This window comes from Sminthopsis crassicaudata, chromosome 2 (genome assembly GCF_048593235.1).
Source record: "Sminthopsis crassicaudata isolate SCR6 chromosome 2, ASM4859323v1, whole genome shotgun sequence".
NCBI lineage: Eukaryota > Metazoa > Chordata > Mammalia > Dasyuromorphia > Dasyuridae > Sminthopsis > Sminthopsis crassicaudata.
Genome location: NC_133618.1, coordinates 151,779,642 through 151,805,163, shown reverse-complemented (window position 1 = coordinate 151,805,163; position 25,522 = coordinate 151,779,642). Strand labels below are relative to the sequence as shown.

The following is a 25,522-nucleotide window of genomic DNA, read 5'->3' as shown; positions in this document are numbered from 1 at the left end:
CTGTGCTCCAGGCACTAAAGCTACTCTGGCTGTAGGGACCAGGCCCTGTGGACCCCACAAGGTAGGAGGAGGTCTGCTAAAGAGTCCCATTCATGTTAAGTGAGACCTGGCTGTACTGCCTTTCTCTCAACTGTTCTGATGATGTAATATGATTTAAAATTATAATGAAATTATGACTTAAAAAGCATATTAAAGTTTTTGCATCAATTTGTTTTAAAGGACAACAGAAAAAAAAAATTTAACCAATGCGGGAAATTAGATCTTGTCTAAGGAATATGGTTCAGATAACAAGAACATAAAGTACCTTAACTGAAATCTTGAAAGATATTAGACTGTGTTCTGCCCATAGCCATATGCAGATCTTCTCTAAGTCTCCTTCCATATCCAGAAACTCATATGATACCAAACATAGTTTAGCTATACGAAAATTCCATGTAAATGCTATTGAATATAGAACATTGCATAAGTCTATATGAAAAATACTATTTTGCTTTCTGAAATAATTCCCAACCAATGTTTAATAATATAGACAAAATAATGGCTTCAAATTCCTCCATGGCCTACCCCTCAAAAAAAAAAAAAAGAAAAAAAAAATCTGTTTTTTATTACAAATAATTCTGAATGAAAAAAAAAATACATCTGAAACAAAACTCTTTTAAGAGACTGACAGGATGAACAGAATAATTAAATGACATCAAGTTTGACTTTGATGTTCATAGCTGCCAATTCAGCTACAAAATAGCGGAAAACATAAGGAACAGAAACTGTATCAATGGTGTCACTACGGTTACACACAGTGCAGTTGTATTTCCTGTTGCGCATGGCTGACCAGGAAGGTGGCGGCTTCTCTAAAAGAGGTGAAAGCAAGCTACCACACTTCACACACACGTGAGCGACAGAGCGGTCAGAGCAGTTGAAGAGGCGGTCATGAAGCAGAAAGGAGGTGCCGTGTGCCAAAAGGGCATCTCGCTCCATTTCTCCAAAACGGATTCCACCCTGGACGTTCCTGCCCCCAATGGGCTGGTTGGTGACTTTATCTCGGGCTCCGGTTGTCCTCACCTGAAACTTGTCTGAGACCATATGACGTAAGCGCTGATAGTAGACCACCCCTATGAAAATATCTGCTTCTAATTCTACCCCACTGATGCCACTGTACAATCTCTCTGTGCCATAGAAGTTGTAACCGGCAGCCTTCAACATCTCACCAAAGTACTCTAGGGCAGAATTCTCCTCTGAAAAAGTGAAGGGCGTAGCATCATGGCAGAGGCCATGCAGAGCAGCAGATTTCCCTGCCATGCTCTCAATCAACATGCCGATGGTCATTCGAGATGGAAAACCATGAGGATTGAACAGAATGTCAGGCATCATACCGCTTTCAGTAAAAGGCATATCCTCTGCAGGCCACAGTCTACTCAAAATGCCCTTCTGTCCATGGCGACTAGCAAATTTGTCACCAATAGTTGGGTTCCGTGGGATTCTCATTGTGATGCAGATGCTTTTGAATTTTCCATTCCCAGAGTCATTACTACATACTTTAATGTTATCCACAATGCAGTTTTCCTTATTTCTAAAAAAAAAAAAAAAAGTTTATATTTTTTTATTAGCTTTTCAATGGTCTTAGTTTCTTCAAAATAATGTATTTAGGGTAGATATTTCCTCCACAAAACATTAGATCAGAAATTTTCTCTCTCTTTGTCTGTTGATATGTATTCCAAGTAGCCCACGGAAATATATATATATATATATATACATATATATATATATACATATATATATATATATATATATGTATATATATATATATAATGTACACACACACACACATATACACATATATTGTAAAATGTGTGTGTGTGAGATTTGAAAACTTCCAATAAAAATTTTAAAAAGCCTCAGTGAAATGCCAAAATGGACCCAAGAGAAAACCCTTCTGAATATTATTTTGCTTATAATTGAAAATGAATTGGGGTTTTCAAATTAAGTTGTTTGAAAAACTATGCTCTATTTTCTGAATTTATTACACAATGCAATTAAACTTAAAATTTAAAAACCACATTGCACTAAATTCAGATCAAGAAAACAAAACTTTAAGTTTATTTTACATTTTCCAAGCTTACATTTAGAAAAGTTACTAAAATGGGCTGTTTGTCAATGAGTCAATAAACATGTTAAGTACCTACTCTATGGCCTCCCCCATTTTCACCAATTTTAGCTTTTATTGCTTCCAATTTAGCTCTGCAAAGAGTTCTAAAGAGAATCAATACAAAAAAGCCTAAAAGTAATCTTTACTTAAAGTAACAAGTTTGTTACTTACAATTAAGACACTAAGTGCTGGACCTTAATGTTTTCCTTTCCCTGGGAAAGAATCTGGCTAATAAAGTCAGCACTGATAAGCTGACCACATCTCAAACTAATCAACATAGGTTCATAACAGCAATAAACCTAACAATCACTTTTATTATAAGCTTTTGGTGAAAGAGGAGAAAACATTTCTCAGGAAACTCTGTAAAATGAATTTTTAAAAAAGAAGGTTCCAAACTTACTTATAGTATGTCACAAAGCTTTCCCCTGTGTTGATATTTAGGTAACTGTAAAAAGGGTCCCCATATTTCAGAAGAGATCCAATATATGGCAAACCATCATCATCTAATTTCTGTAGAGTTCGCTGATCACCAGGTTTGACTCCAAACACCAGACTATCATCTCCTTGTTTGATTTTTTCAGAAAGATCTATGAGCTCTGTCTTGTAGACACTTCCATGAGCAAAGCCTCTTTCCCAAGAAACTTTATTCAAAATCTAAGAAAACAAAAACAAAAACAAAAAAAATCATTAAGCTGAAACCTGCTTAGAACACTAAGCAGGATTTTTAAAGGTAATTCTATTTTTTCATTAAGATTAAACATTCCCCCTTGAGGCAATTGGGATTAAGTGATTTGCCCAGGGTCACATTATTAGGAAGTGTTAAGTGTCTGAGGTCAAATTTGAACTCAAGTCCTCCTGACTTCAAGGCTGGTACTCTACCCACTGTGTCACCTAGCTACCCTATCATTATCATTTTCAATGTGAATTTGACTTTCCAAACTGTAGAAACCTGCTTACTAGATGAATTCTGGGCAGCCACAAATCACAAAGAAGCAATAATTTCACTGAAATGCAAAAATACATGCAAACACTTTTTTTCCCTATCATAGCCCATTCTAATTCTACATCCAATTCTTTCATATCATACTGTGGAACCTTATTTGTGGCATGTTTTCCCAGCTTAAGGATTTAAGAGTAATGGGCCTGATGATGGACTGCATTTTTATTATTTAAGTACCAGCCCAGATGAATTTGGAGAGGTTTAGGTTGGTTGGAGGAGGATGAATTTTTTGGCTGTGATAATCCTTAGATTATATTAAAAGTTGTGGATAGCTATACTATATACTGAAAGAAAAAGTGCTCGCATTGACAAAATCCCAGATCCTTGAAGTACATCTGCTCTCCTTTCACTTCTTACCAAGATAGTGAAGAGGAGTTCACTCAATTAAAATAATCAAATCATATATTAAACAAATATAGCAGAAAGATATGAAGTCTTGAAATTATTAAGAAATAAACAAAGTATTTTAGAGTATATATCTATCTATGGTTTGTGTTCAAGGCACTGTGCTTGGAGAGGCTTTGAAGAAGCCTGTTCATGTAGATGATACCATGACACACTATATTAAAGATTCTTACTTGGAAAACACAAACTGAAAAGTGTCCTAAACCAAAGAAAAGAACGAGAAAGCCCCTGATTTTGCTTTCTTGTAGAGGTAGAAGTCTATGAATACATAGAGCTACATATCATGTCATACTTTTCCAATATGTTTGTTTTACCAATTGCTGGAGTTTTTTTCCTTCTATTTAAAAAATATATATATTTTTCCAAAGGCAAGGGGTGGGGATGGGGGAAATACATTAGGAAATGGAATATAAAAACAAAATTACCAAGAAAAATTAGTTTTTGAAAAAAAAAAAAAAAAAAAAAGAGCCCTACATACCATAGCATCTTCCATATCATATCCTGTGTATGAAATGACAGCAACAATAGCATTTGTCCCAATGGGATAGTTATCCATGGCATAGTAATCATACATATATGGTCTGACTAATGGGCTTTGTGGAGTCTGAAGACGATACAGTTTATTATCTGATCGGTGTTGGTAGGTAAGAAGGGGAAATCCCATAGTTTGTTTACCTAAAGAAAAAAAACACCTGTATTGTGAATTCTCAAAATATTTTTAAAGGTTTATTATTTCACTACTCAATGCATTTTTTTCCCCATACAATGGAAAAATACCATGTGCAAAAGTCAATGATAAGCAATAAAAAACGATGAGAAAGATAAAAAAAATTAATAAGAGATTCAAACTGATAATCTGTCTAACTCTAGAATATAGGACTGAGGTGTGCTTATTCAAGGGTCTTATGTTATTGAATTTTTATATAACTATCTATAAATATGTCCAGGTTAGAAACAGCCGGTTAAAACACTATATTGCTTCTCATTGCTGAGAACATTCTCCAAAAAAATTGCCAATTATTTAATATCAGTCTGGGAGATTTCAAAGAGTTCTTAGAGGCACCTCAAGAGCTAGAGTCGTTTTACTAATAACAAGTGGCAGAAGACAGCTTTTATAATTTTGCTGATACCAAATAAAGGGATTTAAAATCAGTGTGATCAAACAATTTAAATTCTGTTTCCAAATTTTTAAAAGATGAATATTTCTAATTGGAACAAGATGAAATTAATGAGTTTAACTTCAAAAGTACAAAAAGAGGAAGAATATTACAATTATAATTTTAAAATAAGCAACTACATACTTTTTCAAAAAAAATTTCTCTATGTAGTTTTCAAATGAAATACATATTTGATACAATAATTTACTTTTAATATTGTGCTTTTCTCAGCAGAAAGATTTATTTTATGTTGTAAAGAGCTATGTGAAAATGTTCACTAATACGCTGACAGTCTTTTTTGTCATACACTAAATTCCCTGAGCCTTTTATGACAAGTCTTAAAGCCAGTTCTAGACAGTTTCTATATTCCCACTAGGCTTATCTCCTGACTACATTATTTACAAAACTGAGTTACTCTATCTCAACAAGGCTAGTTAGAGAAGCAGCCACAAAGGTCCTACTACTGATTGGCATAGAAGTTTTAACCTGATGTTTCCAACCTGGTCACCCCTTATTAAGGAAGGAATCTGGAGGGTCCCCACTCACAGGAGTTCACCATATTGCCATCAACTACAAATTTGTGGAAATGTACACCTGGTTTTATACTATGGTTTAAAGGACTCACATTTCTCATGAACAACTTATTTCCATTTTAAAAAATATGTAATATATAATTATCCTAGTTAACAAGATAGTTACCCATTTGACACTGATACATGTTTCGAGGACTCTGATTATGATCAGAAAAAGGAATGAAATTGGCTACCACACTCAGCATGCTATGAGGAAAGAGCTCCTGGTGTGTGGTTACTCCAGAAACAATCTCATTCTCAAAGATAGCAATATTCATAAAGATCTGAAACAAAAAAGAAAGAACAAAATATACATTTTAAGGAAATAAATGGCAGTCAATAGTAGGTGTTATAATATTTTAAAACAGAGGAGAAAATTTTAGCTAATTTAATTGAAATCACATGAAAATGTGTATTTTATAGACTATAGGAAATTAAGTTAAGCTTAATAGTACTCCTTGTCTCCTGTGAAAATCTAAAGAAATACCTAGTAATTTACAAAGTTAGTTTAAAAAAAATTAATACAATGAGCTCTTTACTTAAATAATGATATGTAAAAGGTTAAGCAACAATCTGCAACTTTCTAAATTACAAGATTCAAATTGAATGACTTTTTATCATATATTTTTGACAGATTGAATAAAGGGACAATTAAAAGGATGCATGAGCCCACACAAACCATAATCTCTTATACAGGTACAAAGAATGGATATCCCCCTACCTGTTCCAGAGTTCCAATCAGTTCTTCTTTACCTAATTCCAAATTCTGCACAGGTCGTATCATTCTACAAGGAGTTGTGAAAAGAAATAGTCCAGGATACAAACTTGGCTTTCCAGTCATTGGGATGAGAACTATTTCCATCCAAGGAGGGATTTGTTTTTTCCCCAATACCTATTTCCAAAAGAAACAGAATCAGAAAATGTTTTCTTCCTCTTTAATTTCATGAATGAAGGTTCTATATTTTATCAAAAAGAAAACTACCATGCAGCTGATGGCAAGTGTCAAATCATCCCTGACAAACTGCACTTGGATAAAGGAAAAAAAACCAGAAGATCAGAATGGATGGAACTTAAGTTCTTGTACCATTCCTCCTTATCCAATTCTTCCCATGATAAGAGATGTTGGGCAGTGAGGCAAACTAGTGAAGAGGCTAAGCCACTAACCACCTCTCTCTGTTCTCTACAGAATTCTATGCCTAAAAATTCAGTCTTTTATACAAAAACCAATTAATGAGTAACTACTTCTAAAATGCATAGTTAAGCATATGTGATGACTTACAGCTCACAGGGAAACTTTATAGAAAGCTAAAAATATTTTCTCTAGTCTTAAGCTACATGTATAGCATGTAAAGAATATAAAATTTTAGGGGTTGCTCCTATGTTAATGAATTCTCTAAACAGAGAACTTTTTAATCAAGGGGATAACGTTCTGAGAATTAAATGACAGAGTAATATAACAATATGAAGACATTCCCCAAATATCTATTTCATTTTTCTTTTCAAATTCCTGAGGACAATGAGCATTACTTGTTTATGACCTAATAGCTATGTATATGACCAAAGAACTGGCCTTCACTCAATTTTTAGATCGCAAATATAGTCATTAATATTTATTTTGTTAAGCTTTGTAGCCAGATTTTAAGTTTGCCAATCAATCCTTCAGATTAAAGATCTAAGAGAACAGCATACACGTTGATCAGACATTATTCCTGAATTCAAACCAATTAAACTACTGTGGTAGTTAGTCCATTACTTATCTGAAAATATTTTTTACCCTAGTATCAGATGAACTCTTTCTATTTACTGGCCATTCCTATACCATCTCAAATTTCTTTAGATTGTTTTGTGGTCCACTTTCTCAGAACAAATAAAAAAAAAAATTAGTAAAGAAAAGCTCAAAATAAAATTAAAAAAAAAAAAAAAGAAAAGAAAAATTCACTATTATATCACCTTAAAATTCCGGAGAGAATCTGCAATGGCAGGAGCAAGATCTTTTTCTACCCAGCCAACCATGACACCATTCAACATAACAGGATAGCATTCACTATAGGGTTGACTTGGACTCCCATCAATTGGGGTAACCCCTGGGGAAAGAGGAAAATAATATGGTATAGCTAATTGTACCAAAACACTTTCTAGTCATTGAAACTAGCTGCACATGGATTTCTAACAGTCTCTTCCATTATTTTTAGCCTAATTTGAAGCTATAAACTTTCTTATTAAGTGTTTCTTTACTAAGAGTACTACTATTTTGCAGATGGCAAACAGTCACAAAATTGAATACTTAGCTTTTTATTCATTTTTTCCTTTTTGAAAATAGGCCTCAGAAGTTAAATACAATTAAAAAAATAAAGCTCAATGGATATAACAAAGCAGAATGATTATATATGCATACTATCATTACACAGAATGTTTCAATAAAATAATCAATATGATAAAATAGAAAAAAGGATCAGAATCACGTTGCTCAGTGGATAGCTTAAAGAATCTCTATGACCTAATTTAGCTTTTGCTTGAAGGACCAATGAGAGTAAACCACCTAGCTTCTAACAAGGCAGCCTTGTTCACTCTCTTAGGGTCTCTGAATGGTTAACTGTTGCTGCTCACTGTTCAGGGACATATTTATTTTCTTCAACTCTTGGACTTACTCCTGGATTCCTGACATTGCTTAAGGTCTCTTTTCTCTTTGGAAATGAAGTATCACTAAGTAAACATTATAGATGACGTTTTGAAATATTAGGAGATATATGCAGTCTAGATTGAATGGACTCTGGACTCCACTCTGAGATCACAGAACTAGATGGATTTGGGACAGAAGAGAAATCAAACTGCTTTTAAGTAAGAAGGAATATAAGTGACAAGTCCAACAGGAATAGAAGACCACAGCATGAAAGACAAAGAGTAGACTATAGTGAAAGAGGAAAGATGCATGAATGTCAGGGAATCCCATGGGCAGAGGAGTTTTAGTGAAATTCCATGTAGAAAAAGAGCTAAGTCTGGAAAAGATCCTGTGATAGAATCTCCTTAGTCCATGCCATTAAAAACTTCATAAGTCAATATTAAATAGGTACCCCCTAGATATAGAAAGCATGTTTTTCAGGCATTAAGGATAGGTGCTTCTAATGAAATGTTCAATTTCAAAAGGAGGCTTTGAATATGTGTTACTTTTAAGTTTAGCAGAATTTTGTTTAAAAAAAAAAAAAAAAGGAGAGGGCTACCTCTAACAATGCTAATTCCTGCTTTCCTTTTTAATTTTCAGTGTTTTCAACAGTTTATGCTGCAAATGAATTCCTCCAGGGAAACTATATCTTTGCTGATTTCTCAAAAGCTCCACAATTGTCTACCATAATTGCTAGAGGAAGAAAACTTTCACTTAATTGCAAGAAACATACCTAAGGAACAAAGCAAAGGTGGGATAGAAGATATATAGGTAGTCTGTGTTACTATCTCACAGATAGCAGTCATGTGGTTCATCAGGCCACAGGGTTCCCCATCTGGTGTGTGTACAGGACAAAGGAAACCCCAGGATTCTGGAAGGAGCTTGCGTACTGTGGTTGTTCTCATTTTGGCAAAGGCAGCACCTCGGTGTACACAGCGAAAATGGGAAAGGTAGCGTATGAAATTCAGTTTGTCAGCCACTACACAGAGACCAGAATCTTGCAGCATGCCAAGACCTGAACAAAGTAAAAATCAAAGTTGTTTAAAAGCTCTAAATTAACATAATAAAACAAAATCTACAGTCACTAAGATTAAATAAGTTTATACATGTTATACTACTCCTAACATATTTTTGCCAATCATTTCAACCTCAAATTTTTAACTACTGTTTCTATCAACTAGCCAAGCTTTGAAGGAATCTCATTCTACTCAAGGATTTTTAAAATTTTTTTGGTGTAATCTCTTCTCATCTCCCACCCCAGCAGGGAAGCCTGGGGATCCTAGAATAAACATTTTAATAATGACCCAGAATACTATTTTTAAATGTGTAAAAATAAAATGCAAAGGATGAAAAGAAGCTAATTATATTGAAATATATTTATCAAAACATCAAAGAACAAAATGCACTGGACCTCAAATTAAAAAATGCTTGCTCTAGATAAACAATTTTCTGACTTACTAAGACCTCTGGTAGAAGTGCTGATATAATGAACAAAAGAAAAGAACAATTAAGATTCTTGAATATCAGAAAATTATATAATTCGTCCCTAAATAAGGAAGAATTCACTACAGCTATCCTTTGGATTTTCACATTTCCACTTGTTATGCCATAAGAAATGACAAATATAAAGAAAACATCAAAAAGAGAAGCCTTCTGAAGTGATGTGAAGTGGAGGATGTAGATGTAGAGGAAAAAAGTAGAATCAGAATAGTATATATATCAAATAAAAAACAAATAAGAAAAAAGACTTTAGAAAGAGTTGCAGAAGCAAACAGGAGCTTTAAAAATCTATCTTGTTAAAGTTGATAAGCACTTAAAACTAAAATGAATGGAACTCAGTTTCATGTATAGTTAGTTTTTATTTTCACTCAGCTACTTCAATATTATTAACCATCTATAATAAAAGTCTAGGATAGTATTTTGACAATTTAGGGGGAAAAAACATAGTAATTTCACCTGATTTTGAACGTAGGTTGCCAGTAGCAAGAAGATACTCAAATGGTCTTGTAAGGTCTAATCCCATACTAAATACTTTCATAAGATTTTCAGTATTAATAGAAACATTGGCCTTTTGAGCTCTCTTATCTAAAGCTATTTTAACAGATGCCAACCAAACTTCCATCTTTTCCTGAAAAGAAACAAACAAAAAAAGGACAGTGGAGCAATTATTTTTTAACATTCATAAGTGCTTTGTAATGATAAAGTGACTTACCCAGATCTCTGAGAAAATGAGTGGTAAATCTTAGGACTAGAACCTAGGTCTCCTAGTTCCCAGATCAGTGATCTTCATTGAATAATGCATGAGGAACCATATAAAAACCCTTTCAAATGCCACCTCCTCCATAAAGCCTTCCCTGATCATTTACCAGGAATAATCTTCTTCCCTAGGCTACACTGAGCAATTTGTTCAGTAACTTTCTAATGCATTTAACACACAGTATTACTTGTGACAATACCTAACTCCTATAAATAAAATGTCAGTTTCCTTCAATTTTTTAAAAATTAATTTTATAATTATAATTTTTTTTGACAATACATATGCATGGGTAATGTTTTTACAACATTGTCCCTTGTACTCACTTCTATTCCAAATTTTCCCCTCCTTCCCTCTACCCCTCCCCTAGATGACAGGCAATCCCATACATGTTAAATGTGTTATAGTATATGCTAGATACAATATATGTGTGCAAAACTGAATTTCTTGTTGCACAGTAAGAATTGGATTCACAAGGTAAAAGTAACCTGGGAAGAAAAACAATAGTGCAAACAGTTTACACTCAATCCCCAGTGTTCTTTTTCTGGGTGTAGCTGATTCTGTCTATCATTGATCAACTGGAACTGAATTAGATCTTCTCTATACAACATAGTGTTTTGTACATAATCAATGCTTAGTAAATGTCTGAATAAATTAGTATTTTTGTTGTTTTCAAATATAGTAATATATAGATTAGTAGGTCTTAAAGTGAAGAAAAATATAATCAGTCCTAGATTATTCACATTAATGGAGGCAGGGAAAAGGTGAGAGAAGAATTATGTAGACAAAAAATGTACACTTAAATATGATAAGATGATAAAACTTTGACTCTTGAGAGACTAGACCTCTCAGCTTTCAGACCTGTTTCAACTCTGGAGGAATTTAAACACATACTAAATGATAATCAAAGAAAACAGCCAAGAAAAGCAGATGATTACTCTCAAGAACTTAGAAGGCTGTGAGTGGTCTAGAAAGAATCAGCCCTTTAATATGAGATCACTACAACTCAATTTAGTGGGTGGGACAATAGGAAAAAGACCATATATCACAAAAGCCCAACTGACAAGGTAGAGTCCTAGGATTACAGAATGAGGTGTTCTTTCTTCTCATGAAAGTCAACCCCTCCTGATTTAATTTCCTCCCATTTGATGCCAGATTTGATGATCTATTCTTAATTCTTCTTTTCTTCCCATCTGCATTTTATATTATTGACCATCTCCTCAAGTTTTTAAAAAGACACTTTCTTGATTAATTTCTTTTGAGTCTCTTCTGCATCCTCCTTGTCCTACCCTTTATATAGATGTATCCTAAGTATCTCCTGGGGCCTCTTCTCCTGTTGCTTTCCCATGGTAATATCATTAATTCTTAGGGTGTCATATGTGCAAAAATGTTTGTGGCAGCCCTTTTTGTAGTGGCAAAAACTGGAAATTGAATAGATGCTCATCAATTGGAGAATGGCTGAACAAATTGTGGTACATAAATGTTATGGAATATTATTGTTCTGTAAAAAATGACCAGCAGGATAATTTCAGAAAGGCCTACAGAGACTTACATGAACTGATGCTGAGTGAAATGAACAGAACCAGGAGATCATCATATTCTTCAACAACAATACTATATGATGGTCAATTCTGATGGATGTGGCCATCTTCAACAATGAGATGAACCAAATCAGTTCCAAGTGTTCAGTAATGAAGAGAACCACCTACACCCAGCAAAAGAACTATGGGAAATGAGTGTGGACCACAACATAGCGTTTCCACTCCTTCTGTTTATTGTCCGCTTGCATTTTTGTTTTCCTTCTCAGGTTAGTTTTACCTATTTTTAAATCCGATTTTTCTTATGCAGCAAGATAACTGTATAAATATGTATACATATATTGCATTTAAAATATACTTTAACATATTTAAAGTATACCTGCCATCTAGGGGAGGGGGTGGGGGAAAGAAGGGGATAAGTTGGAACAGAAGGTTTTTTATGGGTCAATGCTGAAAAATTACCCATGCATATGTCTTGCAAATTAATCTTAATTAACTGATATATCCAGCCCCAATTACTCCCCTGAAGTCCAGTGTTAGATCACCAATTGCTTATTGAATACCTCCATCTGGATATATGATTGACACCTTAAACTTTCATCTTTTCCCTCAACTTCTTACTTTTCCCCTAATTTTCCTATTTATGTCATCCTTCCAGTAATCTAGGTTTGCAATTTCAAAGTCATTGCTGATTCTTCTCTCCCTCACATTGCAGATTCAAATAAGTTGCCAAATGTTGTCAAATGTATCTAACGTCTCTCACATATATTCTTTTCTCTCCAATTAGACTAGAACTATGCTACTACAAGCTCTCTTATTTAGCTCAGATTATTTTGTAGCCTTCTACTTGATTTCTCAGTCTTGAGTTTCCCCCTTCTTAAATCCATCTTTCACCATCACTAAACTGACATTCTTAAACATGGGTATGATCATGTCACTATCCTGGTCAAGAAACTCTAGTGGCTCCCTTTTAATCCTAGGATGAAATACAACTCCTCTGCTTTTAAAATTCTTTGCCTATTTTTCAAGGCTTATTGCTAATTTTTCTCCTTCAAATACTCTACAAGCTAGTTGAATTGGACTACTGAGTTGTTCAGTACATATGACATGTTATCTTTCTTTTTTCTTTTCCTTTTTTTGCAAGGCAATTGAGGTTAAGTGACTCATCTAGGGTAACCCAGCTAATAAGTGTTAAGTGTCTTAGGCCACATTTGAACTCAGGTCCTCCTGACTCCAGGGCTGGCGCTCTATCCACTGTGCTATTTATTCTCTACATGTTCTCTTGCTTCTGCATAGTTTGTATCCCACTGAAAAGTCATTTCTGCTATTGTATCAACTTTATAGGAGATTTTGGTTATTTTGCATGATAAATTATGTCCATCTTTTTGGGCTTAGATTGTCATTTGTTACAAGTTAAACATTAAGGAAAACTTAGAAAAAATTGTAGGCTGTATATTTTGCATTTGGAATATAAGAGATGAGTGCTCAAAGTGTAGAAAAATATCAATTTACCTTTAAAAACATAAGAATGAGTCGCCCTGGTGTGAGAACTTCCTGATTCATTAAACTATCAGGATTCTCTTCCATACATTCTTCTTTGGCAAAAGTAAACAGCTTTCGAGTCATAAGACAAAGTACATAAAACTTTTCTTCATTGGATTTCAGATGGATACACACACACTGACTGTTAAATAAAAAGAAAAAATTCAAAAGAATTCAACCATTGATTAATAGTTCTTATTAATTAAACCCTAATTAATTAAACTCATAAGCATTTACTAAAATTATATCAACATATAAATATTAATCCATCAATCCATACTGAAAGCAAAGTAGCCTCAAGAGCAAAATGGAAAATTGTCATTCTCCAATACTAGCTTTTTTCCTCCAACTTGATAATTAAGGTGAAGGCCAATGAAAAAGAAAAAGCTATCACTATTCTAAGCATCTACTTCTATTTATAGATTCTGTAGACCAGAAGGGTTGGACCAGAACAGTTGCTGATTCATATTCTAACCCAGTTTCAAATAAACATAAATACACACATACACACACACACACACACACACACACACACACACACACACACGCAAGTGCGCACATATGCACAAAAATGCATGCACAAGTGTATAGAGTTCAAAACCTATAAGGTCTCTGGTACAGGCAACTCCTAGTGAGAAAACACCTCTCTACCAATGGAGGTCAGCATAGAATTGCTCGGGGCTCTGAAAAGTGCAATGAGCAGTCCAGGGTAACATAACCAGTAGGTATCAGAAGGAAGATCCAAATCCAGAATTTCCTGCCATTGAGGTTGGGGGGCTAATTACTATACAACCAATTGTGTTTCAAATGCATAATCATAATTCCTACCTTGAACCCCAAACTTAAAACAAAGTAAAAATATTTTGCAAGAAAATACATACTTTAACAGAAATTCTGCAGCTTGTTCATTTGAGTACCAATCAGGAAGGGTAAGCTTTACTCTGAAACGTTCTCCCAGATAGTTAAGGACTTGCTTTTGTGTGAGACAACCCTCTTCCATTACAATTCTTAGCATCTGAGAAACACAGTTCCTAAAAAATGAGTTCTCTTCTCTTCCTTTGATCAGTTCTTGAAAAATCTGATAATCAGAAAAACCAACTAATGCCTAGAACAACAATAAAAAAATATCATTAGTGAATTATTTAATCCAATCTCTAATTCACTTTGCAGAATCTGAATGAAGCTTTGGAATCTTAAGATGAATCTCATGAGAAAAACACTCATACCTTGAGTACAAATCCCAGAGGAAGAAAAAATAATTCTTTATGATAAATAAAATTCACCATCACAGAGCCATTTTCCAGGTAGTGAAGGTTCATATTAATAGCCGTGTGTTCATCCCTAACACAGTGCATTGAAATTCCTGTCAAAATAAACATTACCAAGTCAGAAATTTGGTGCCCCCAGTAACTATGCTTGATTATAACTCAAAAGAGGTAAATCTCTACTCAGAGGGATAAGCAGTTTAAGCTCAAGTAACTGACTTCATAAAGGTAACAATCAATTTGATTGATGATACAGTCCTCACTTTATGTAAATTCACATTTCACAAGTTCAACTTTACCCAAAGAATTCTAAAAGAAACTTGCATTCTTCAAAACCACTTATGTTAAAAACTGCATAGTACTATGCTCTCTCTCTGTTCCTGTTCCCGCACTCCTGCTTCCCTGCCTCTTCCCACTCTCCACCCCCCAAACTAAATAAACTAAAATCAAAGCTTTTAAAAAACTCTCTAAGTGAAAGAAGAATGAAGGCAGAGATCTGCCAATGCCCCTTCTTTACACTCTTATTGGGAACTTGGCTTGAGAGTGTTAAGAGACCTTTGTCTCAATTCACCCACTTACCCAAGTGTCTGTCTTCCACCATGATATCCTAGTGTTGCCTATACTCTACTTTCTGTGTCCATTTCTGGCTCCCAAGTGTAAGCCCCCTGCACGACTGGTCCTGGTCCCCATGTGTGCCTGCTTCTGCTCTCACATCTTTATCCTCAGCTCCATGTCCTTAAACCATGTACTGGTCCCATGGTACCCTTCCTCCTCGCTTTCCCCTCAAATTAATATCACATAAAAATCACTTTACATATAGGTCTGAGGAATGGCCAACTCATATGAAACAAGAATAGTTTACATGTGCTTATGTAGGGTTAGTATATACTTATGAGGAATATGACAATTAAAAAAAAAAAAAGTAGCCAAAATAGCTTCTTCTTCAAAATTTAGTTGAAATACACCAGCAAAGAAATATAGAACACAGAAAATAAAAGAATCATAGAGCTGGAAAAAACCTTGGAGATCATTTGCCAAAGCCCCACAGTTTACTGTATGGCAACTTGGGTTCTCTCCTTAGAGATGATAGTGAAAAGTTATTATGATACAGTTTAAATGAGCACTGGCTGAAGACTCTGAAGACCTGGAGTCAAATTCTCTCTCTGATGTTTACTACATATGGCATCTTGGACAAGTCTCAAACTTCCAACCTTTAGTTTCCTTCCATGTAAAATGAAGGGTTTGGCAAGATGATGTCTGATATTTTCTAGCTCTAACTAGCTCTATGACCCAGTGATTCCATGAGCCATACCAAAGAATTTTTATTTTAGAAGAGAGAACCACATTTAAGACAAAGTGATTATGTTCTTTTATACAAAGAGTTGACTTTGTATTTTAATACACACAACCAAGAGAACACAAATGAATTCTATTCCAGTAAGGGAGGCTGAAAATAGAACATAATTCATTTTACAGTAAACCAATATGGCATAAAATTCACAATAAAAAACAAATTAGAGAATTAATATACTTTCTATGAGGAGTTTTACAGATGAAATGACTACATCAGATACTAAGCAGTGTGGCACAGTAAAAGGACCTCTGGGCTAAAGAGAGAAAAGACTAACCTCATACAACATCAGCCCCTAGTGGGATAAGAGTTGAGCTAATCTCAAAGTCTCTTTTCCATCTGCCTGTCTCTCTCTCCCCATAAGTATGTATATATAAGTATGTATGTATGTATATATAGATATACACACACACAGAGCTCTCTCTCTATATGTAAATATATAAGTTCCTATAAATTTACAACTACAACCAGAGGAAATTTTGGGAAGCCAGAAAATTCTTTCTGAGCCAAAATCAAAAAACTAGTATTATACAACAATGCACTGTGATGTCTCTGTTTATGAAGTATTCAAGCAAAGGCTTTTTGACCTTTTAAGGATAACATATTATAAACAGGACTGGGTTAAAAGTTGGAATCAATGAATGTAAGGGCCCTTTAAATGGGCGGACACAGTGCATCGGGATTGAGGCCCAGAAGTAATTTCTGTGGATATTAGGACTGCCCTTGGGCGGGATCCTGGCCATATTGAGATAGTTTTGTAATGGGTGACTCTCTCGCTGATTGGCTGTGTGTGTGACCTCACAGGCCCTATATAAGCCCACTGCAGGCAGCAACCGCCCTCTTTGACCTCCTGCTGTTCACCCTGGCTCCTAGCCTGGGTGGCCAAGCCAAGATGGGTAGCCGAAAGAGGTAAGGATTTTGGTAGTGAACACATGGGTCTTCTGACCAGGTGTTCACCAGGGAACCAACAAGTCAGGGCATCAGTTAGGGCATTATGTGAGTAGGTATAATAAAGGCTTTTAAGATTACATGTGGTTGTTCTTGAGTGCGCTACCGGTTATTAAGCTATAGATTCAAGAGATTGTGGCCAGAGACCTTAGAAGGCCTCAGAGGAGGCGAGCCGGGTAGAGCTCACACTGCAAAGGACAGTGGTCAAAGGTACTCTGGTGGGTCTAGGACAGACTAGTAATTGTAACTGCCAGGAGAGCACGTTACAAATGGCGCCCCACGTGGGGCGCCAAATGCTGGAACTCTATCTTTCCAGAAATCAGCAAGAGTCAGGATCACTAAACGTCTTTATTCTAGATCTTTACCGTCGCCTCCAACGCCAGGTCACGAGTGCAAGTGAGCGTGAGTTCCACCACCCAAGTTTCTCCTGCTCCTCCCACACACGTCACTACATTTTAAACATTTTTGATTTTACATCTTCAAAGTATTTTGATTTTACATTTTAAAGTTATTTTGGTTTTATATTTTTAATCTATTTTGGTTTTACATTTTTAAATTCTTTGCATTTTACCTTAGCAATGCACTTCAGGCATACACAGAAAGTGCAGCTAAGTGACAGACTGACTTTTGTCTGACTTGTTAATCTTTTTGACAACAATTTTGTTTCCACTGTGATGTGGAAAGGCCTGGATGGCATTTGGAAAGGCCCAAGTTGGGCCCCGGGGACATTCCTTCCTAGGTGCAGATCCAGCAGCAGAGTTCATCCCCACCAGAGACATTTGTAACCTGGGGATCCAAGAGAAGGACCAGACAACAGCCCAGAGGGACCAGCCAGATGTCAGCAGCCCTTCAGACGCTGATGGCAGCAATGTCCCTCCTGACCATGACACCAGAGACAGCAGACACAGTTCCAGTGTTGCAGCTGAAATGGACTGTTTTGGGTGATACGCAATATAAAGACTGTAAATGGACAATGGGCCTGCTTGCTTCTCCCGTGGCCACTTGCCATATGGTGGCCTGGGAAGAGGCTTTGCCCTATGCTTTCTATTGAAGGACTATGCTTTTAAATTAGTGGGTGAAAAACCAACACACCCACCTGCCATTGTTATTGAGACAATGTTACTGGACATGACTTTGCTTATGTGCACCTGTGAATCTAGAATTGTTCTAGAATTGTGAAAAGTGCAATAGAGAATTGTGATAAGCTAGAATTGTTCTAGAATTGTGAAAAGTGCAATAGAGAATTGTGATAAACTAGAATTGTTCTAGGATTGTGAAAAGTGCAATAGAGAATTGTGATAAGCTAGAATTGTTCTAGAATTGTGAAAAGTGCAATTGAGAATTTTGATAAACTAGAATTGTTCTAGGATTGTGACAAGTGCAATTGAGAATTGTGATAAGCTAGAATTGTTCTAGAATTGTGAAAAGTGCAATTGAGAACTGTGATAAGCTAGAATTGTTCTAGAATTGTGAAAAGTGCAATTGAGAATTGTGATAAGCTAGAATTGTTCTAGGAGTGTGAAAAGTGCAACAGAAAATTGTAAGAAACTAGAATTGGTCTAGAACTGTGATAAATGTAACTAGAATTGTGACAACCTACCTCACTGATATTTGTTAACTAGAACTGTGATGTTTTACCTTGTTGACTTCCCACCTCAGTGTTGACATCCTACCTCATTGGCATCCAACCTCTTTGGCTTATTATCTCGAGTATGACTTTGATGAATGGGTTGAACACTTGGGCCACTGTTGAGCCTGGTTCTCATTGTCATACTTCTGTTTACTGATCTGCTGCTTTGTACCTCCTTGGGCATAACACTGTCATCTCATGGATCAAGTGAACTATAGCTGGTGCTAAAAGTTTAGCTTGATGAGATGTGCGGTTCCCGCAAAACAAGAGAAAGGGAATTGTAAGGGCCCTTTAAATGGGCGGACACAGTGCATCGGGATTGAGGCCCAGAAGTAATTTCTGTGGATATTAGGACTGCCCTTGGGCGGGATCCTGGCCATATTGAGATAGTTTTGTAATGGGTGACTCTCTCGCTGATTGGCTGTGTGTGTGACCTCACAGGCCCTATATAAGCCCACTGCAGGCAGCAACCGCCCTCTTTGACCTCCTGCTGTTCACCCTGGCTCCTAGCCTGGGTGGCCAAGCCAAGATGGGTAGCCGAAAGAGGTAAGGATTTTGGTAGTGAACACATGGGTCTTCTGACCAGGTGTTCACCAGGGAACCAACAAGTCAGGGCATCAGTTAGGGCATTATGTGAGTAGGTATAATAAAGGCTTTTAAGATTACATGTGGTTGTTCTTGAGTGCGCTACCGGTTATTAAGCTATAGATTCAAGAGATTGTGGCCAGAGACCTTAGAAGGCCTCAGAGGAGGCGAGCCGGGTAGAGCTCACACTGCAAAGGACAGTGGTCAAAGGTACTCTGGTGGGTCTAGGACAGACTAGTAATTGTAACTGCCAGGAGAGCACGTTACAAATGAATACCAAGGTCCCGTCCAATTTTTAACAATGAAATACTTATTAAAATGGAGTCACACAAAAGAAAAAACAAACAACAATTTAAATAAACCCTCTATTTAATTTAATCACATTAACATTTAACTTAAATTTATCTTGTTCTAAGCTAACATTCCAGTATTCATTGTTATAATTCACTACTCACCATAATGAGTATAACCAGGGCCTCTGGTTTTCCATTTTGGTCTTATCATTGCAATTGGAAAATTTCTCCGAGGCATAATTAGCATCCTGATAATTTTTTCAATACCATTTATTATAAAATAGCCTCCCATCTCCTGTCAAAGAAATTAGAAGAACAATATGATGATGTTATTATACATTCATATCTATATACAAATGCATATATATAAAATCAAATATGCTCCAAATCACTAGTAAGAGAAATATACATTAAAACAACTCTGAGGTGAAAACAGAAGGGTAACTGAAAAGACAGGCCCACTAGTGCATAGTTGATGGAGCTGTAAAACAACACAACCATTTTGGAAAACATTCAGAATTATGCAAATAAAGTGACCCTTTAATCCGGATTCTATTACTCGGCTTGTACCTGAGGGAAGTCACTGATAATAAAGTCCTCAAATATAACAAAAATATAGATAGCAGTATTTTTGTGATATTAAAGAATCAGAAACTAAAGAGATGATCATCAACTAAGGAATGGCTAATCAAATTTTGGTACATGAATGTAATAGCATTTGTTATGAAAATGATGAATATGCTGAATAGAGTGTGGAAAGATCTACATGGACTGATGCAGAGTAAACAGAACCAAGAAAATGTATACAGTGACTAGGACTATGTAATAGTCAGGAAGAAGGCAACATAAATATTTACATCAAAAGTGAATGTGACAAAAATCATAAAGAAGTATGATTTGAAATTAAGACAACTCTGAGATATCACTACACACCTGTCAGATTGGCTAGAATGACAGGGAAAGATAATGCGCAATATTGGAGGGGATGTGGGAAAACAGGGACACTGATAAATTGTTGGTGGAATTGTGAATACATCCAGCCATTCTGGAGAGCAATTTGGGACTACACTCAAAAAGTTATCAGACTGTGCATACCCTTTGATCCAGCAGTGTTACTACTGACTGGGCTTATATCCCAAAGAGATTTTAAAGAAGGGAAAGAGACCTGTATGTGCAAGAATGTGGCAGCCCTCTTTGTGGTGGCCAGAAACTGGAAACTACTTGGATGCCCATCAATTGGATATTGGCTGAATCAACTGTCGTATATGAATAGTATGGAATATTATTGTTCTGTAAGAAATGATCAATAGGATGATTTCAGAAAGGCCTGGAGAGACTTACATGAACTGATGCTGAATGAAATGAGCAGGACCAGGAGATCATTATATACTTCAACAACAATACTATATGAGGATCAGTTGTGATGGATGTGGCCCTTTTCAACAATGAGATGAACCAAATCAGTTCCAATAGAGCAGTAATGAATTGAACCAGCTACACGCAGCAAAAGAACTCTGGGAGATGACTATGAACCACTACATAGCATTCCTGATCCCTCCATTTTTGATTTCCTTTACAGACTAATTGTACACTATTTCAAAGTCTGATTCTCTTTGTACAGCAAAATAACTGTTTGGACATATATACATATATTGTATTTAATTTATACTTTAACATATTTAACATGTATTGATCAACCTGCCATCTGGCGGAGGGGAAAAATTGGAACAAAAGGTTTGGCAATTGTTAATGCTGTAAAATTAACCATGCATATATCTGGTAAATAAAAAGCTATAATAAAAAAAGAAAGAAGAAGAAGAAGAAAGAAGAAAGAAGAAAGAAGAAAGAAGAAGAAGAAAGAAGAAGAAGAAGAAGAAGAAGAAGAAGAAGAAGAAGAAGAAGAAGAAGAAGAAGAAGAAGAAGAAGAAGAAGAAGAAGAAGAAGAAGAAGAAGAAGAAGTATGACTTGAAAAAAGAAATGTAAGAGGATATTCTCAACTCACTTCTTTACAAGGGTGGCAAGGTCCACAAAATTTGTACACATTTTCTGACTTTTTTTGATGTACTGATCAGTTATGCTGATTTTTCTCCCCTCTTCTTTTGTCTTTAAAACATTCTGTTATATGGTATGGCTCTTTGAGAGGGAAGGGATATTGGGAGAAACTATGATAATATGAAAAAGATAATAACAGCACCAAAAACTTACTTTTAAAAGACAAGAGTAACAAATTAGAAGGAAAATTGGATGAAAACAAACTTTTAAACAAGATTTTGAATGGATTAAATATTTCTCTATTAAATCCCACTTATTGATTTCATTTTACCTCTGCTTCTTCATGGTGCTCAATGAGAGCTTTTGGAGGAAGATTATGTAAGTTGCACAGCTTAGACTTCACCATAATAGGAATATAGCCAAGTGATTGTTTAATAATTCCCTTTGGGATCCCATTCACAGACCAGCTGATATCAGCCTAATGGAAAGAAAAAAAAAATCATTAAAAATCATTTTTTAAAAAACGGTGTCTAGATAATTGAAATTACAAAAGCAACCAAAAATTAATTTTAAACAGTTAGCACATAACATCTAATGGTAGAAGTAGGGAAGTAATTCTAATTTCTAGATGATAGTTCTTTAGATTTAAACTCCTAAATAATGTTAATTAACCTAATTAAGTGCAAACTTTATTAGATACACTAGATTTAATCACTCATTCAACCGCTGTTGATTTAATCACTGTTATTTACTTACTGTCAGCTTTCCCCGATATGTACTTCTCCGACCACGACATTCTGCTGGGTAGACTTTCAACTCTTTGCAGATGCTCCCTTTAGGGACCACGGGAGGACTAACAACAGCATCCACAATAGCAAAAGTGATCCGTTCATCTTTGAAAGCAAATTCCAAGGGTGGAATGGCCTGAAACACAATATTCTTTTCTTTATTTTCCATTTTCTGAGACCTTTCACTCAAAGGACTTTCTAATTACATCTGTCCTAAGCTGATAAATTCCTATTGATTTTTATAAAGTACTTAATATAATAAATTAGATTTAATATAATAAAGAACTTCATAATTATTAAAAAGATTCAAAGAAAAATGAGGCACTACAGGTGGTGTGACCCCTCAATAGGAATATAATAGATGTAAAACCTCATTTGCATGCCTGACCCCTTAGAAATAAAAGTGGTAACAGAGGATATCTCCATATGTAAAAAGGAGAATGAAGCCAGAATTCCCTCTTAAGTGACTTCATGGGACAGTATAACAGAAAATCTTCCCTGATATCTTAACTCCCTCAGGTCTACTCTTTCATATATTAAAACATTTGTATTTTCATCCAGCTTCTCTCTTTTTTCTTCTTTCAAAGGAAGAACTGAAGTCACCCTTCTTCAGAAAGGACCCATTCACTTGCATACTTGATCAAATTCTCTACCAAGCCTTTGAAGATCTTGAATTTACTCTTCTTTTAGCTCCTTGCTTTGCCTAAAAGATGCATTCTCTTGATCCTACTAACTCTATATTAAACTCTTATTTACTGTCCCATATTCAATGCTAAATTTTTTGGAAGGATGTTACTTCCATGTACTATTATTCACACATTTTTCAAACTCCAGCAATGTGGCTTCTGCTCAATCCCTCCACCAGAACTTCTCTGAGATCACTGCTTTGTCTAGTACTGTGTGGGGTAAAATGGACCTAGTATAGGAGACTTGAGATCAGATTCTGTTTCTGATGCTTCACAGCTATGAGACCTATCACTCAGTTGCTCTGGGCTTAAGTTTAAGAAATAAGCATAAATCAGAATGATTAAACCTCTGAAATACCTACTTTACCATTTCACCTTGTACATCAAATGAGAAGCTGGGATATGATATACTTTGAAAAACTTAAATATCAGTTTCTATTATGTATTTTTGTGCAATACCTTTACTAGATTGTAAAGGTTTTGGGGGCAGGACTATGTCTTCTTAAGCTTTGTATATTTTTTAGAATCCAGCTTCTTCAATTATGGGTCATGACATACTAACAGGTCTCTTAATTGAATGTGAGAGTTGCAAAATTATAATTTATTATCAATAAGTGTTTGATTTGTACACTTATTTTATAGTTATATATTTAGGTCATGCAAAAATTTTTCTGGCAAAAAGAGGTCCATGGTGGAAAAAATTTAAGAAGCCTTGCTCAAAAATATAGCAAGATGAATCAAACAAACATTTACTAAGTGCTGATACAAAGCCGAAAATCAAAATAATTCCAGTACCAAGGAATTTATATTCTCTTGGATTGAAAGAGGAAAACAAGACACATAATAAATACTGCTAAATGAATGGTTGGGGAGGGACTGATCTCAAGAGGCAACTATTTTCTTGCTCAAAATGTCCCTTAATGTACTGTCAAAGGTCACAAGGATGACTGTAAACAAACATTTCAGTGGCTCCCTATAATCTCTATGCCAGTGGTCCTCACACTTTTTAAATAGGGGCCAGTTTACAGTCCCTCAGACTGTTGGAGGGCCGGATTATAGTAAAAACAAAAGCTCACACTGTCTCCACCCCCTCAGCCCATTAGCCAAAACCCGGCGGGCCACATGAACGTCCTCAGCGGCTGCATCTGACCCACGGGCGGTAGTTGGAGAATCCCTGCCTATGCTAAAGCAAGTCTAAGTATATATTCGGAATCTACTTATGAACCTATGCTAAGTTTTGCAGATATAAAGAAAGGCAAAAATGTTATCCCAGAACACATACTTTAATGGGGGAAAGACAATGTAGAAACACTAAACAGTGCTGGACAAAGCTAAAAAGACAAGAGGCATACAATTATGTTAAAACAAAATATAGGATCAACAGGGGAATCGTCTGGGAGGGAAAGCACTAAAATTAAGGAGGACTGGAAAAGGCTTCTCCCAGAAGGTGAACTTTAGCTTAGAGCTGCAGGAGGTAGAGATGAAGGAGAAGGAATATGCAACCTGACATACTGGGGTCGGGGCACAGCCAGTGCAAACGCTGCAGGAGGGAGAGGCAGTTTCTAGGGTGAAGAACAGCAATTAAGAGTACAAAGCGAAAATGGAAAGTTAAAGTACAAACGCTTAAGCCTGACACTTCGCGTCCTAGCGATTTGGCTCCCAGATCCCTTTACAGCAGTGCCTCACAGTTTCCACCTTTCCTTTCAGCCAACGTGCACAACAAACTGTTGGATGGCAGGAGGGGATATCCTTCCCAATCCCGCAGCGGCTGAGCTCCTTCAGTGCTGTCACATGTCCCTTCCTCTAGGATCCGCTCCAGAGCCTCTGCCCCGCCCCCAGGGCCAGAACCAGCCGCGCGGAACCGAGCGGGGCAAACGCGAGCCGGGGGGGAGGGGGGGACTGGCGGCCAGAGCACAGACCAGAGAGTGATAAACAGGAGGGGGCAGGAATAGAGCAGGGGTCAGCGGAGAGGAGGGCTCCGCAAGAAAAGGGGAAGGGGAAGCATGACCTTGGGGAAGTTGGAGGGGGGGCGAGTCGCGTCGGGAGACGAGGGAGATCCGGGCGCGAGACCAGGAAAGCAGAAATGACAGGACGAGAGCCCCAGGTTAAGGGCGGTTCGCCCGCTCACCTGCACCGCGTGGCTGAGACCCTCTCGCATAGCATAGTTGAAGGACTCGATGTGCGCTCGCGTGAGCTCCTGCAATGCCGGCAGCTGCTGTTCTTTGGGTACTCTGTAACTCGGCTCGGTCAAATGTTTCAGGCTGGGCCCGCTGGGTAGGTTCCGCCACTTACAACCGGGATCCATGCCGGTACCAGCGTGGAGAAACCAGCCACAGCTGCTCGAGATCCCATAAGACAGTTCGTCGTGAATCCCGGTCTCCTCCTCTCCTATGGCATCCTGGGAAATGTAGTCCTAATAGGAGGAAGCGAAGCGTCACAACTGCTCTCAGAAAAAAAAAAAAAAAAAAAAAAAAAAAGCACAAAACCCAAAACCCAGTAAACTACAAGTCCGAAGAGCCCACGTGGGTAGTACTTTGTTTTGTGTTTTTTCTGTCTGTCTGTCTATGAGTGTGTCTCTGTGTGTGTTTTGTCAATTCTGAAGGCGGGTTATGCAGTTGTCAAACACGGGGCACTCCGGTGCCTACAAAATTCCCAAGATCAGTCCGAACCTCACAGAAATGTCATTGGGAAATATTTAACAAAATAAGTAGTTC

General features: G+C 36.5%; 1 protein-coding gene across 1 annotated transcript; it reads right to left on the bottom strand.

Annotated features, from left to right (window-relative positions):
• Nucleotides 1-584: 584 nt before the first annotated feature.
• POLR1B (RNA polymerase I subunit B) lies at nucleotides 585-25,281 on the bottom strand. The gene is made up of 15 exons (XM_074287697.1): nucleotides 24,937-25,281; nucleotides 22,091-22,258; nucleotides 21,666-21,812; nucleotides 19,505-19,637; nucleotides 14,497-14,633; nucleotides 14,152-14,375; nucleotides 13,241-13,412; nucleotides 9,893-10,064; nucleotides 8,670-8,951; nucleotides 7,228-7,361; nucleotides 5,999-6,169; nucleotides 5,405-5,561; nucleotides 4,027-4,223; nucleotides 2,544-2,797; nucleotides 585-1,567 (listed from the first exon to the last, which is right to left on the bottom strand). Exons 1-15 carry the CDS (start codon nucleotides 25,111-25,113, stop codon nucleotides 685-687), a joined length of 3,408 nt encoding a protein of 1,135 aa, XP_074143798.1. The 5' UTR covers nucleotides 25,114-25,281; the 3' UTR covers nucleotides 585-684.
• Nucleotides 25,282-25,522: the final 241 nt, after the last annotated feature.

Coding starts and splice junctions, on each gene's coding strand:
- POLR1B (XM_074287697.1), bottom strand. CDS start 25,113: ATGGATCCCGGTTGTAAGTGGCGGAACCTACCCAGCGGGCCCAGCCTG. Junction 5,562..5,998: donor TGATTGGAACTCTGGAACAG/GTAGGGGGATAT, acceptor TTTTTGTTTCAG/ATCTTTATGAATATTGCTAT. Junction 4,224..5,404: donor CATGTATCAGTGTCAAATGG/GTAACTATCTTG, acceptor TTTTTTCTTTAG/GTAAACAAACTATGGGATTT.